This window comes from Carex rostrata, chromosome 24 (assembly GCF_964058835.1).
Source record: "Carex rostrata chromosome 24, lpCarRost1.2, whole genome shotgun sequence".
NCBI classification, from domain to species: domain Eukaryota; kingdom Viridiplantae; phylum Streptophyta; class Magnoliopsida; order Poales; family Cyperaceae; genus Carex; species Carex rostrata.
The window spans coordinates 4,023,707-4,040,765 of NC_135941.1; the positions used below are offsets into that span (position 1 = coordinate 4,023,707).

At 31.0% G+C, this 17,059-nt stretch overlaps 1 protein-coding gene across 1 annotated transcript; it reads right to left on the reverse strand.

Moving 5' to 3' along the window:
* Nucleotides 1-1,657: 1,657 nt before the first annotated feature.
* On the reverse strand, nucleotides 1,658-2,653 carry LOC144575763 (peamaclein-like). Its single transcript, XM_078325997.1, has 3 exons — nucleotides 2,527-2,653; nucleotides 2,305-2,350; nucleotides 1,658-1,996 (listed from the first exon to the last, which is right to left on the reverse strand). The coding sequence occupies exons 1-3, from the start codon at nucleotides 2,578-2,580 to the stop codon at nucleotides 1,815-1,817; spliced, it is 282 nt and encodes a 93-aa protein (XP_078182123.1). The 5' UTR covers nucleotides 2,581-2,653; the 3' UTR covers nucleotides 1,658-1,814.
* Between the last annotated feature and the right edge of the window lie 14,406 nt (nucleotides 2,654-17,059).

The following is a 17,059-nucleotide window of genomic DNA, read 5'->3' on the forward strand; positions in this document are numbered from 1 at the left end:
AGGCTAAAATTCAACTTGCAAGTAAGTTATTCATCTGACCAAGTTGTGGAACCAACGAACTGTAAAGATTTATCCGTAAGCTTTTTTGTTGTGTTCAATTTGGTTTCTAATAACTATCCAGTTATGTCAACTACACAATATTTTGTCCTACTGCAAAATAACTATAGAGCATTGTTCTCACTTGAAAAGTAACTAATTTGGACGTATGTTAGGATTACTCAAATGCACATATACCCCTTGGCCTTTCTCATATTTTCTGTACTTCTAAACTCAATTGTCGTTTTGTCAATTTAATATTTAAAATAATTAAATAATAGATTTAATGAATAAAAGGAGATATAAGAAAGGATGTTAAATTTATATTAGTATATTGGATATTAAAATGTTTTGATAGAAATATTGGCTATTTTTAAAGTTTTGATGGGTACACTAGCAATTTTCCCTTTTTTACGTGTCTGTTTTAAACACGCACAGGAATACAGGATGCACCTCTCGGCAAATGGATGATCAGTTTAAAATTGAATGAACTGGGCCAAGGAACTCTTACAAGAAAGCTCGGGCCCAATATGGGCCCAATATGAGCAATGGAAGTCAGATATGCTCTGTTGTTTCTTCTTCATGGAGCCACTTTAGTAAAATAGAATCCTCTTTGTATTCTATAAATGACAAAACGAAAAAGATCCATTACTATTGAAATCCATATTGCTCCTGAATTGTACTGATCAAAGAAATTGGATTACCAAATTCCAGTCCGGCCCAGTTCAAATTGATTTTGTTGTAGGCCTAACTTGCCGAGGCAGACACCTTGTTTTTGCTAGAAAAATCAAGTAGCATTTTTTTTGGATCAATATTATTTGACATGTTGAAAAAAGAAAATCAATATTTTTGGGTTCCTAGAAAAATATATACTATATATTTTTTTCAGATTCATTATATTTCCTGCACACCAAGTGCTTATTAATAGAAAAGAAAGAAGTGAATAGAACCATCTAGTAAAGTAAAATGCGGTTTATACGGCTGCATACGCGTATGCAGTTGTAATCCGCATAAATACATATGTGGTCACATATTCGGCTGCATATTATTACCGTATATTACCATATACTTGTTTGTATGATACTGCATATTACCACAAATTACCACCTATTTATTTATATATGAATTCTCATTTTAAAATTCGCATATATAAGTCTGCATGAAAATCTACATATACAGTCACGTACCGCATAAAAAACCGCATTTAAAAACATTAGGACCATCTACATATCTCTGTCCATTCTTAAGAAAAAAAATGTGGGCTAGTTTTGAACAAACCAGTTGTAATTTGGGATAACGTCATCTATAAAAAAGTTCATCTAAAGTGCACCATTACATTACATTATTCTGATTCGATCGATATCCATTTTTGTCTTTGTATGTAAACTCCTTGTTTACTTTTTTTTTTTCAATATTAATTATTACCCCCTCTTTTGGTCTAGTATTCTCTTCTTCACTTAATTGCAGCTTTGGCAATCCCTTGACTGAGATCATTTTCAATTAATCAATTCATACATTTTCTTAAGATTGGTGCAATGAGATAATGCACTATCAGCTATACATCAGTCAAAGCAAGATGAAATTCACAAAGAACAACAAAACATTCTCTCTCACTCCAGCATGATATTATATAAAAAGCACAAACTTTATTCATATAACCTCAAGTAAAACATACACACATAACTGGATCAAGCATCCACAGGAAGTCGCCTAAATGCGATCATGTTATATGATATATCAACACGACAACACAAAACATGCCTTTATTATTCTAGATTTTACGGGCATTTGGGGCGGCCATTATGGGTCTTCATGTTAGCATAACAAGTGCACTCGTCTTTGTTACCGCTTGTACCGCTCGGTACACATTGGCACCTCTTACAACATGTGTTGCAAGCCCTAATGCACATCTTCGGCCTCCCTGACTTACTGCAACGGTAATTGCACTTCCCACTACAATCTGCGTTCAAGAGGGAGAAAATGTCATATTTTATTTGGCCTACACTTATCATTGTATATGTTATTATTCCATTTCTTGATGTTATTTCCGTTAATTGTACATTTCTGACAATCAAGTGAGAATGAAAATATATATATATATATTGGTATTTGGGTACACAACTGCATATGAGTCCCATTTTATAGTAATTCCATAAAATTTCTAGTGATATTTACTGTGAGCCTCCAAATTAAAGTAAAGACTAATGAAGCTCAGATATTTCTTTACTGACACAAGAAATCAATTTGAATGGAATCTCAGTATCTCACCTATTGCCTCAACTCCTGGCATCCATGGCTGCTCAATTATATTCATCTGAAAAAACACATTTTATATTCAGACAGTAATTATTTGAATGTTTACAGAATTAGAATTTGATAAGAAAACTACAGTCAGAAAAATATGGATGAACAATTTAGGCAATTGTTTATATATATTTTTTCTTCTTCTTCTGATTTGCATGAATCCTGTTGGAAAAGGCACAGATTTACCTCCACAAGGATTAAGAGAAGCAGCAAACCAAACAAGAACTTGCTAGTTGCCATGGCAAAATACAAATTGAAATAAAACAATATAAAAACAGAGATGAAAAAGAAAGAAGCAGAGGGACTTAGCGGCGTGAGCAGAAGCTGTGCAGGAGGCATTGTCCTTTTATAGAGCAAAAGGCAACAGTTTCATAGCAGGCGCTACTTTTCGTGTGCTTGTCTCTTTTTATTTGCGGGGCCCACTTGCAGAGAGACTGGAGCAGAGTTCACGGGTATGTCAATGAAACGAAGAATTTTCTCTCTCTCTGTTGCTTTGTGGCATATTATCACGGATTCAAATCCCCATCTATCTTTTTTTTTTTTTTTTTGAACAGTAATCTGCTATCTTTATTTTTCTAAATTTAGCCGTTCAGTTTTTTTAAACAAATTTCAAAGTAATTTTTTTTAGAACTTTTCTATACATGTATTTCGAAACAATTCAACGATTGAATTTGAAAAAACAGAAATAGCAGAATTACTGTTTATGCACGAAAATAACAGTAGATTTAGATCCATATTACCACCGCTATCTAAGGATTTACTTTTTTTTTTTAATTGGGCCTGTTCAAATTGTAATGAAATAGTAGCCCAATTAACAAGAATGAATTTTGATGTGATGGTGACAAAAAAAAATTAGAATTGAAATGAAAATATGCAGTTCAATCCTTTTTTTTGTAACTTCTTTATATTTATTAAATTATTTTTTGGAGGTGGATAAAAATGACTTTTTCACGGATTAAAATAGATCTAATTTCACTCTTTCATTATTTCAAATTTGTTCAATACAAACGGAATAGAGCGAAATAAAATTTTATTTTCTTGATTAATTATTATCTTATTCTATAATTTTAGGTTTACATTACTACGACTTATGATCCGATCCGCCAGGTGCGAAAGACAGATTTACAATATAATTTTTGACATTTTAAATTTTACAATAATTCAATGATTTAAGATTGTGTGATAATTAATAATGTTTGATTTTTTTAAGATGGATAAAGACGATAATCAATTACTTCGGTCATATTTATCTTTTTTTTTTGTAATTACTTATTTTATAACCATAAATATAGCGCATGTGATGTGATCGTTTTCTTTAGAAAAAAAAAACTTAATCTAATATTAATTTAATTTTTGGCTTGTCTGACAATAGAAAAAGGTCACAAGCTGTTTTTTGTAAAATTTTAGAAAGAAAATTCACAAAAAAAAATAGTATACGCAAGTTTTTATTTTTAGACAATTTTATGATTATCCGACAATTGAACAGAGTTACACACATATAGGCAACCACAATAATATTTCTATTTAAACTGGAACCCAAGAATAAAAGGAAATTTAGTTGTACAGTTTTCTTTATACCATTCAATCAATGTTTATAGACTATCTCACAATACGACAATTGATATCAAAATAACTGTTTTTTTTTTTAAACAACAATTAGAGTTACTTATTCTCAATTAATTTTGTTATTAGTAATCTATTGACTCTCTTTTTAGTAAAGGTTAGATATCAAGCCACCTAATTATTTAATATCCATAAAGAATTATTTATTCCGTATTTGAACTGCCATCTCTCACATGAAAAGTATTGTCTTTGTCACTAGACCGAAGACTGATTCTCAGTAGTCTATTGAACTTGAAAGAAAAGCTCAGTTTATCTTTGACATAAAAATCAAACATCAATTTTATTGTCAAATAAAATTGATGTTAAATTCGAGAAAAAAATATAAACAGTAATATTTTTATTTCGTAAAATGCACTAGTTATATATTTTTATTTTTATTTTGCTATATATATACTGCACTAAACTAAAATAAAATTATCAATATCTTTATCCTTAAATTTGTTTCGGTAAATAAGAAAAAAATAATCAATGAGCAAACTTTCAAAGCCTTTCAAAAGGATGTGCGCACCATTTGTTATGGATGAGGTGCCACGCCAATGCTTTTCTTGTCAGTTACACCAAGCAAGCAAACATGACACTTTTTTTTTTTTTTATGGTTAGCTGGCAAGTGCCAAATTAACAAATATATTATAAAAAAAATTAATTACATAACTAGCACTATACAATGTCTTTTTTGACCTGTTACATCCCCTAAACCCTTTTAACTATTTATCAAAATTTGTTTGGAGCATTATGCTATAAGTGCTCCCATGCCCTCTATCACTAACCCCTTTGCTAGCTAAAATCGTTTTACATGATTTAAGTAAGGTGTATTCAATCATTAATTTCTAGTGTTGCGCTCGCGATGACTATCCCTGATGGTCTTGTTAAACATAGTTTAAGTAAGGTGTATCCAATCATTGATTTAAGTAAGGTGTATCTAACTATTTTTTTTTTTATGGTTAGCTGGCAAGCTAAACATGACACTTTTGAGTTCCTCTAGAAATTTTATCTTCATTATTCATCAGTATTCTCATGTTATGAATTTCAATGAAAATGTGTTATTCGATTTATATTGATATCTTTTTAGTTTTGTTGAAGATGCGAATTTCGAAGTTTCAAGTATTCATTAATGAAGATTTCGGTTAACAAAACTCAATAATACTAAGAAAATGGTAGTAATTAAGAAGAGTTTGGTATAATGGAGGTTTCAAGAAAATTTAGTGGGAAAATATTACTTGAAATAGTGATAAATATGTTTGAAATGAAAATATGAAGAGTGTTAACTATATTCAGAAAATTGTGTTCATCTCTCGTGTACGTAGTTTAGAATTTATCAGTTTTTACTATAAAGTTCGTGTAGAATTCACTTTTTAAATATACGCAAAGTTAGCTCTTTTGTGATTGAAAATAGAATAAATCATGTATTAGACAAAATCTAATTAATTTGTTCAGTACAAGTACTAATATGCTAATATGTGGTAATATGCAATATCATACAAACAAGTATGCGGTAATATGCAATAATAATATGCTACTGAATATGCAGTAGTAATATACGGTCGAATATACGGAACTGCATATAAATTTCTAGCAGATTACAATCAAATACGTATATGCGGCTGCATAAACTACATATATAGACCGTATTTTATTACACTGAAAATCATCACTTAAATATTCATGAACATCAGAAATATAAGTCCCATACCAATTTAGCATGGTATGACAAAATAACTAACAGATCGATATAGTGGAGTAGTGTATTAATGGTCGGGCGGGTACGGGTACCCCGGGTATACCCGGGCACGGGTACGGGTACCCCGGGTATACCCGGGCACGGGTACGGGTACGTCTCGGGTACGGGTATGACGGGTACTAGGGTATACGGGTACGGGTATGTCGGGTATTTTTTTCAAAAACCATACCCTACCCGTCCTATGCCCGTACCCGTGTACCCTTGACGGGTAGGGCGGTCCCGGTACGGGTATTTTTTTATTTTTTATTTTTTGCTTTTTTTTTTGTTTTTTTGTTTTCGTTTTTTTTTTCCGTTTTTTTTCCTGTTATTTTTTTTTTTCTGTTTTTGTTATGTTTTTTTTTTTACTTTAAAACAATAAAATATAAATAAAAATAAAAAAAACAGAAATTAAAAAACAGAAATTAAAACAGAATTTTAAAAACAGAAATTACAAAACAGAAATTAAAAACAGAATTTTAAAAACAGAAATAAAAACAGAATTTTAAAAACAGAATTTTAAAAACAGAATTTTAAAAACAGAAATTAAAAAACAGAAATTAAAACACAGAAATTAAAAAATAGAAATAAAAACAGAATTTTAAAAACAGAAATTAAAAAACAGAAATTAAAAAACAGAAATAAAAACAGAATTTTAAAAACAGAAATTAAAAAACAGAATTTTAAAAACAGAAATTAAATTGAATTTGGAGGCGAAATTTGAATTTGGGGTTTGAATTATTGGGTTGGGTATAAGGGTACGGGTACGGGTAAGGGTAGACGGGTACCCGGGTATCCGGGTAGGGTAAAGTCGGGTACGGGTAAGGTCGGGTACGGGTATGGTCGGGTATTTGTCCAAAAAAACCGATCCGGTCCTTTTGTTGCCCGTACCCGCGTACCCGAGTACCCGACCCATACCCGGGCTCGGACACGGGCGGGTAGGGTAGGGTATACCCTTGTTGGGTATAAGGAGCACGCTTAAAAGTAAATGTAAAGGTAAAGACTAGTGATTACTTGTACCATTAGTAGAACATGTTTTACAAAAAATATATACTCTCCTTGTGGTTTCTAGAACCTCCCGTTCTTTTCTTCCTTGATTCTTTTATCTACCTAGCTAGTACCTACTAAACAGCGTATTAGATTTTGTAGTGGGAGTAGGTTTGTGCCTTTATCCTACGCAAATATTCCTAGTATATATGCTCTCCGTTTGGTAGGGTTAAGAGGACTCTTGAATTCTCTTTTCCCTCAGTCACTGTGTGTAGAACTGATCACTGTTAAAAAAGTTGGTCATTTTTAATTTTTAAATTGGGAGGGCACACCTCAAACTCATACGCAGTGACTCTGGGAGTAGGAAATTCCTGCCCCCAGGGGGGCAGAGGATTCGGTTCCGGTTAAGAGATCAGTCCGACATGCATTGTGTATATACGTATTTATAATTGCCCGGCTAGTAGTTAATAGGAAATTAAAAAAAGGTTGCTTAATACAATATCTATATATATAAATAGAGGATGGCTCAAATACTCCATTACTCCATGGCACGATCGTATCCTGACATCTTTATCTTTTATTTCAAAGTTTAAACAAAAGATCTGAACCTCTGAATATGATATCTATGTTAAAATGTGCTTAGAGATCAAATTTCATATTTTTTTTTTGTAAATTTTTAGTATTTTTTTAAGATAAGTACAAAAACATTGTTTTTCAGAAAATTTTGGACCATCTAAAAGTAATAATTTTATACATATCTTAAAAAATAGTAAAAAAAAATTCAAAAAATATAAAATTTGATCTCCAATCATATTTTAATGTGGATATCATGTTGAGCGGTTCGAATTGTCTATTTGAACTTTGATATTAAAGATAAAAATATTATAATACAATTGGAGCATAAAATAATGGAATATTTGAGCCCTTCTCATATAAATATGACTATTGGTACCGAATTAAATATGACTCGGCTATAGATAAATTAAAATTTTCAGTTATCTCAAAGAATAGAGACTCCAGCTGTTAGGACACTGATGAAATGAAATGAAATGAAATGAAATATGTTAATGTCTCTTATTTTAGATGCTTCAGTGATGACCAAGCAACTTTTAGATTTGAGATAAATAAATACCCAATAATAGTTGGATGGATTTTACAAAAAAAAAAAAAATTAATATGAAAAAAATAAGCATTTAACTTTTGGTAATTTTAAGTGGTTTAAAATTTACACCACTTTAACTAAAAATTAATTTTAGTATAAGTTAGCTAACAGGACTTAATAAGTAGGGTCATATCCGGTTTAAGTATTGAATGGAGAGGAACAGAAATTAATTTAGAGATCCTATTTGTAGCCATAATTCAAAAGTTCTTATTCGGCAATGTAACTTTTGTTATTTTTCCAGTTGGAATCTTTATATTATAGTCTCTCAAAAATCAAAATTACCGACACGCTTTTGACTTCAATAACATTTTCGCCAAATAATAAATTAATCAAATTAATTATAATGACAATTTTTAAAATTAATTGATAAATTACCTTTCGGCTAATTTGCATGGAGAGGAATTGGAATAATGAGTTTGAAATTCAAGACAATGGTTGATGTTTATTTTTTATGCATAAATTTATTAACAATATTGTTTCTTTAATTTACAGTTATTTATATTTTTGGTGATTTTAATTATTGCTGATTTTTTCTTACTTAAACTAATTTAATATTTGAAATAAAAATAATTAAATGTTGTCAAATATGATATTACACGTTATCAAGCTTAACCAGCCACGTTGCGTTTCGTCATAACCTAATTAATGTGCCGTGATTTTCATAATTTTGATCACGACATTGCACAACACTTTGAGATTAGCCGAATTTTATAAATGCATGTGGTTTTATTTGAACTTTCAACTATATTTTAGGAAGTTAAAATATTATTTGAAATATACTAACGATCATACTTTAAGAAGTCCAGCTATTATTTCAAAATTACTGTCAAAATCTCGGAGTTCAGTTCGTCGACTTTTTTTTTTTTTTATTTATATTTTTGTGTTATTTTTTACTATTTAATACAATCTTACACCAGCCTTTTGCCATTTAAATTTAGGGAAATTTGGTTATTTGCCACTCCAAAACCTTCAAATTTGAAAAATGTCATCCCAAAATTTGAAATTATAATAATGTCACTCCCAATTTCATTAATTTTTAATTTTGTCACTCCAAATAACTAATGACTAAAATAACCTCCCTTCTTCTCCTGCCTCCTCTTCTTTTTCTTTTCCTCTTCTTCTCCCGTAACTTCACTACTATGATGAATTGCATAAATTTTCATAGTTGAGTACAAGTGCTAATCTAGATCAATAAGGTGTCAAAGTGTTTAACATTAGACTAAAACAACACAATTCACGAGTCGACTAAAAAAGTTGTAAAGAACTAGAGATTCAATAAATAGAAGTGTCATTCCAAATCAGTGCAGAATAGACGACTAACTTTACTTGCGATACCAAATACATCTCTCTGATTATGTCTTAATTTACTCTTCATATTAGTTAATTTTCTAGCTATTTAAAAATAACACTACTGAGTAAACTTCTCCCTCAGCCACTGAGTATGTACCCTTTAACTGTCAATGGGGGCACTTAACTGGTCAAACTGGGTACCAGTACGAACCAGCCATATACTAATCCAGTTGACCATTAGACCAAACAGTCCAATGAATGGATTATCGCATTAATTGAGATTTAGATGGATGTTGTATCATTCCGTATCAGATATCTAGATAAATGCTGTTAAGCCTCTAAAAAGGGAAGCAAAATGTTTCCCACACAGTGAAATTTTTCTCAGAAACAAAACAATCCCAAATTTTCAGTAATTCACACACAAACCAACATTCTCAAGAAGAAGAAGAAGAAGAGGAGGAGGAGGAGGAGGAGGAAGAAGGGAGGATATTTTAGTCATTAATTATTTAGAGTGGCAAAATTAATTAATGAAGTTTAGAGTGGTATTATTACAATTTCAAATTTCGGAATGATATTTTTCAAATTTGAAGGTTTTGAAGTGGCAAATAACCAATTTTTTCTTAAATTTATGTCCATTCTGGGCTGTGATTTAATTTATATTAATGATAGTATTCCATCTAGAGGATGGTTCTGGTATTGTAGTATGAAATTTAAGATTTGGAGGCGGACTTATTTTAGTGTTCAATTATTTGTTATTTGTTAAACTTCTACAATTTAAATTGATTTAAGAGTGAGGCTATGGTAATATGCAGGTTACACAATGGTATGTATTATAGATTCATATTTTTACTTTTATAATTTAAATAGTTAATTTGAATCATTCAATGTAATATTGATATGAAAAAGCATTTGCTGATCAAATTTTAAATTTTTATTACGAGTTGATTCATAATATCCATATTACCATATCCTCACTCTTAATTTAATGTGAGGTGTTTGAACTTTAGAAATAGAGATAAAATTTCAGATCATAATATGCATGTTACCATACTCTCTCTCTTGATTTAATATGAGGTCCGAGACCATCTCCAAATGGATGTTGGTTGAACTCATCCTTTTATTAGATGACATTTTTGATAGTTACTGGGCCAACAATACTCTGGCCCATTTTTGCAACAATTTGTCAAAGGCTACAAATTTTACAGCGTATAGATCAACAGAGCTTTTATCTGAAAAAAAGAAAAAAGAAAAGAAAAAGAAGATCATTGCATATTGGTTACGAGGAGGGATCAAGTTACAACAATTTTTGAGTTACAACAAGTTACTACAATTATTTTTTACATTTTCAAAGTTCTAATCGTCAATCCAAATCGTTAGATGTGATCTCTACAATAAAATGTGCTTGGTGACCAAATTTTACATTTTTTGGAATTTGTTTACTATTTATTAAGATGGGTACAAAATTTAATAGTCTGAATTTGACTAGTTTTTGTATCCATCTTAATAAATAGTAAACAAATTCCAAAAAATGAAAAATTTGGTCTCCAAGCACATTTTATTGTAGAGGTCACATCTAACGGTTTGGATCGATGATTTGGACTTTAAAAATATAGAAAATGGTTTGTGGTAACTTGTTGTAACTCAAAAATTATTGTAACTTGATCCCTCCTCATTGGTTATATTCATTACAGTGACTAGGGGTGTCAATGGGTACGGTACGGGTCGGGTGGAGGCATTTTCATACCCATACCCATTAAAATTGACTTTATCCATACCCTACCCATACCCATTAAAAATTGACTTTATCCTACCCTACCCTTACCCGTTAATATTATAGGGTAACAAAACGGTAGCGGGTAATAACGGATATTACTAATATAATAATTAGTTTTATTATATTTTACAAATTAAACATCAAAAACTCATTAATTTCAAATATATGTAATTGTATTTTTAATAAAAAATAAAAATAAATATGCAATCAATTCCAACTAAATTGTTTTTCATAAAATTGAATTGAATATATATATTTAGATTTTATAATTACCCTATAGGGTAATTGGTACGAAATAGTTATTACCCATACTTTTACCTAATTGGTTAACGAAAAAAATTTCTTACCCATACCCATATCCGATAAGCTAACGAAAAAAAAACCTTACCTATATCCGCCTTATCGAATATGAAACGAGTAGGATAAACGGCTAAAAAGGTGCCATTGACACCCCTGACCTGCTAATTAATTGTTGCTAGGTGTATGTTTGAACTCCATACATTTAGGCCTCAATCTCTTGTACGATTTTCACGAACTTCGCCGATAGTTATGATCGTAGCAAGTCACGTTTATAATATGAGATTAGATAAAATTATGAAAAATATGTGAGCATACACAATCATATATCTAAATGTCAAAATATGTACATCCTAAGTTAGAAAATTTTGTTATACGTATTTAATTTGATTAGGATATTTGTGATGAAATATTTTAAGTTTGGCCCTCATAAATATAAAACAAAAAAATATTGAATTAATAACTATATGATTCTCAAGTAATATGTTATGGTTTTTTTTTTAAATTATGCATCTGTCTCTAACTAGGAAAAATTACTCTCAAGAATGTTTGTTTCCACGCATCTTGAGGTCCTATTTGGTTGTTGCTGGATTAAGCGAAACAAAAAATTCCGGGTAAAGAAATTTACAAATTAATTTTTTAAATAAATGTTCGATTGTACTATATGTTGTGAAAATTTCTAAGTTGAGAGAAATATTCAACTATATATATATATCTTTTAAAAAAAACTTGTTGTCAATAATATATATTTTTAATAGTTATTACAAAAATTATGATCAATTATAATAATTAAAATATAATATTTAGAAAAAAGATAAAAAAATTAAAAACTCCAAGTGATGGTGTAAAAACAAATTTATAATTAAATAAAAATAAAGAAATCAAACAAAATACACCTATTAAGAAAATACAAAAATAATTGATAAGATGTAAAGGGATAGTGATCAAGAGATATCACGTGGGAAAAAAAAAATTAAGTTCAACCTCGATTTTTTTTTCTTAATATTTGTGGACAGATTAAATTTTCATCGTAGAAAGACCACCAAACAATACAAATCAAATCACATTTCATCTAAATTCTCGCAAAAAAAAAAAAAAAAAAAAAGACCATCCGTGAACCGTGACAGGGTTTTTTATTTTTTTTTATGAGAACCGTGACAGGTTAATTGAATGTGGGATTCTTTGCTTGTGCCTTAGCCTTCTTTTTCAACCAAAGGGGTGGAAGATATCGTGTCTATCTTATCAATTTTGGAAAAGAACAATAAATTATTGTCATCATGCTCAAAGTTTACAAAATGATGCAAAGAATAAATGCTTTACCTTGACTTATCGTCTTATCCCCGGCCCCACGCAACAGTTCGACTTAATTGTTTAAGTACATCGTGAGTGATGTGCTCACCAAGAGGGGTTGGTGAGCACACCTCTAAATGACTATCGGATTGACTTCGAACTACGAATCTAAACCGTTGAAATTCAAGTACTATGTGAGTGATGCATGTACATGCAAAATTTTTAAAGTTTGGAATTCATTTAGCATATGGTCAATCGGTCAAAACAATGAACATTTTATAAATTGTTTTATGTATTAATTTTTCATTATTGTTTTGACCGCTTAACCATGTACTTAATGAATTCGAAACTTTTAAATTTTTTGATGTACATACTTGGATTTCAACGGTTTGGATTCATATTTCGAAATCAATCCGATAGTCATTTGGAGGTGTGCTCACCAATCTCTCTTGGTGAGCACATCACACCCTAGTTTTACTCTCTCTCTCTATATATATATAGGAATATGCTAGCATGCTATGCATAGCATAGAGCCTCTCCATTCAACGCCTTGGATTTCGATTTTTCAAAATCCTAACTGTCGATCCGAACCGTTCATCTTGTTATCGATATTAATATGTGTTTGGGGACCAAATTTTACATTTTTTGGAATTTTTTTACTATTTCTTTAGATTTATTGAAAATCGCTGTTTTCAGCAAATCTGGACCATAAAAAAACGGCGATTTTCAATAAATCTAAAGAAATAGTAAAAAAATTCCAAAAAATGTAAAATTTGGTCTCCAAATACATATTAATATGGAGAACAAGATGAACGGTTCGGATCGACCGTTATGATTTTGAAAAGTCGAAATCCAAGGCGTTGCATGGAGAGGCTCTATGCTATGCATAGCATGCTAGCATATTCCTATATATATATAGAGAGATAGGCTAATGTGCTTCCATAAGCACTTGGCCCGAAGTGCTGCCACCCCATTTTCAATTTTTCAAAATCCAAACAGTCGATCCGAACCGTTCATCTTGTTCTCCATATTAATATCTGCTTGGAGACCAAATTTTACATTTTTTGGAATTTTTTTGCTATTTATTAAGCCACTTTGAAAATCGCTGATCCAACGGTGGCTTGCCAAACAGTAAAATCAGGGGTTCACCGTTGGATCAGCGATTTTCAAAGTGGCTTAATAAATAGCAAAAAAATTCCAAAAAATGTAAAATTTGGTCTCCAAGCAGATATTAATATGGAGAACAAGATGAACGGTTCGGATCGACTTTTTAGATTTTGAAAAATCAAAAATGGGGTGGCAGCACTTCGGGCCAAGTGCTTATGGAAGCACATTAGCCTATCTCTCTCTCTCTCTCTCTCTCTCTCTCTCTATATATATATATATATGAGTAGAACTAGGGTGCTCTTGAGCTCACCAAAGTTTTGGTGAGCTTGACTCTAAAACTCATCAAATCGATTTCAAACGACGAATCCGAATCGTTGAAACCCGCCTACCTTACGTGTGATGCATCTACATGTGAAATTTTTAAACATTCGAATTAATTTAGTATAAAGTCAAGCGGTAAAAAACGTTCAAAAAATGAATGCACTAAAATTAATTTATTAACCTTCTAATTTTGACCGCTTGACTTTATACTAAATTAATTCGAATGTTTAAAAATTTCACATGTAGATGCATCACACGTAAGGTAGGCGGGTTTCAACGATTCAGATTCGTCGTTTGAAATCGATTTGATGAGTTTTAGAGTCAAGCTCACCAAAACTTTGGTGAGCTCAAGGGCACCCTAGTTCTACTCATATATATATATATATATATATATATATATATATATATATATATATAGGACGTGGCTACGGTGCTACGGGTAGCTAAGAGGCCTCCGTGCTACGGCTCGGATTTTGAGTTTTCAAAATCCTAACGGTCGATCCGAACCGTTCATCTTGTTCTCCATATTAATATGTGCTTGGAGACCAAATTTTATATTTTTCTGAATTTTTTTACTATTTATTAAGCCACTTTGAAAACCCCTGATCCAACGGTGGCTTAACCCAACAGTAAAACCAGAAACTACCGTTGGATCAGCGGTTTTCAAAGTGGCTTAATAAATAGTAAAAAAATTCAGAAAAATGTAAAATTTGGTCTCCAAGCACATATTAATATGGACAACAAGATGAACGGTTCGGATCGACCGTTAGGATTTTGAAAACTCAAAATCCGAGCCGTAGCACGGAGGCCTCTTAGCTACCCGTAGCATATTAGCCAAAACCCATATATATATATATATATGGGATGGGCTACGCTACTCCATGGAGTAAAACGCGTTTGTACTCCATGCCGTATTTTCATTTTGAAAATCCAAACGACCGATCCGAACTTTTAGATGTGATCTCCATATTGAAATGTACTTGGAGACCAAATTTTATATTTTTTGGAATTTTTTTTACTATTTATTAAGCATTTTTCAAAATTTCTGTTTTGCTCTGAACAGTAAAAAACAGTAAAATTTTCTGGACCATCGGATCATCAATTTTCAAAAATGCTTAATATATAGTAAAAAAATTCCAAAAAAAAATGTAAAATTTGGTCTCCAAGGACATTTCAGTATGGAGATCACATCTAACCGTTCGGATCGGTCGTTTGAATTTTCAAAATAAAAATATGGTGGCGTGGAGCACCAACTCATTTTACTCCATGGAGTAGCGTAGCCCATCCCTATATATATATATATATATAGGAATATGCTAGCATGCTACGCGTAGCACAGAGGCCCTCTGTGCAACAGCTCAATATTCGACTTTTCAAAATCCTAACGGTCAATCCGAACCGTTCATCTTGTTTTCCATATTAATATGTGTTTGGAGACCAAATTTTATATTTTTTGGAATTTTTTTACTATTTTTTTAGATTTATTGAAAATCGCTGTTTTCAGCAAATCTGGACCATAAAAAAACAGCGATTTTCAATAAATCTAAAAAAATAGTAAAAATAATTTCAAAAAATGTAAAATTTGGTCTCCAAACACATATTAATATGGAGAACAAGATGAACGGTTCGGATCGACCGTTAGGATTTTAAAAAGTCGAATATTGAGCCATTGCACGGAGGGCCTCTATGCTATGCGTAGCCCTGTAGCAGGTTCATATATATATATATATATATATATATATATATATATAAAGGTAAGGGTGTAAACGGTCGGATACGGATCGGATAGTGATCAAACTGTATCTTTATCTATTATAATTTTTCAAATACGGATGTGAATATGAATAGTCTCGGATACGGATACAGATTGGATATTAAATGTATACGAATACGGATCAGATATCGGATGGATATGAATATAATTCGGATAATTAAAAAAATTACTAATATATATTCTAGTAAAGTATAATATCTAAATATAGTTTTTTTTCATTCATTAATTATATATAATATTTTTCATAATAAATTTGTTGGATACAGAACATATATTATAGTACCAAAATATTAGTCACTATTCATCTCATAATGTTATATTGTTAATCAGAATATATCAATTCAAGATCAATAATGTTTTTTTTCCAAAGCATATAGAACAAAAAAAACAAAGAGAGTCTTGAACCAGCTACATTAAGGATCATATATCAATACCATGCAACTAAAATATAAGTAATAAATCATTGGTATTTAACAAATCATTTCTTATGGAGTACATATGTAAACGGTCAGATACAAATAGTTACGGATAGTTAATTATTAAACCGTATCCTTATCCGTTGTAACTTTTCGGATACGAATACGGATGCAGATAAAGATAGTTAATTATTAAACAGTATCTTTATCTGTTATAACTTTTCAGATATGGATACAAATACCGATAGTCTCGAATACGAATATAGATTAGATAATTTAAGTAATTTTCTGAATTTAGATCCGAACAAAATCGGATAACATCTGATTCATTTACACCCCTATATAAATGACTCAAATTTTTATCCCGCTCCAGACCCCAAAATCTTCAGGACCGGCCCTGCTATCTATCATTTTCTGAAAATTTCTATGAATAAAAATATTCTCAGACAGATATAAACAAGAGTGATTTTAAGGACCAGTTTACGTAATTGACTCGTACAAAAAATATCTTATGTATATAATATAATTAATCAGTTCACATCACATCAACTATACATGACAGGTGGGCCCTCAGTGTGACTAGCTGTCTGCCTGGCTCTCTCACAATTGTCATGTTAAATGGAAATAAATATTCTGTTATTCCTGGGAAATTACAGAAACCTGTTATTCAGATTTCAACCGTTCAAACTTTTCCATGTACGAATTTCAACGAATTAAATTTTTATGCACGAATCACAACGAAGACTAATGGTTGGGATTTGAATAACAGGTTCTGTTATTCCAAAAGAATAACAGATCATTTATTTCCACACTAAAAAAGGGAAGTGTCATGTCAGTTACTATGCATTGCAAACCTCAGCACAACCAACCAAATCATGAATTAATTGTCCGTTGACCATAAATTCCCTACGCCTGTTTCTTTCATTACCGCAAGATACATAAAAGCAGTACCCAGGTATGGTGT

Bases quoted from the DNA above. Each gene is read 5' to 3' on its own strand.
- LOC144575763 (XM_078325997.1), bottom strand. From the start codon at position 2,580: ATGGCAACTAGCAAGTTCTTGTTTGGTTTGCTGCTTCTCTTAATCCTT. The intron at 2,351-2,526 runs GTAAATCTGTGC...GTGTTTTTTCAG, and splicing joins TTCTCTTAATCCTTGTGGAG to ATGAATATAATTGAGCAGCC. The intron at 1,997-2,304 runs GTGAGATACTGA...TCTTGAACGCAG, and splicing joins GCCAGGAGTTGAGGCAATAG to ATTGTAGTGGGAAGTGCAAT.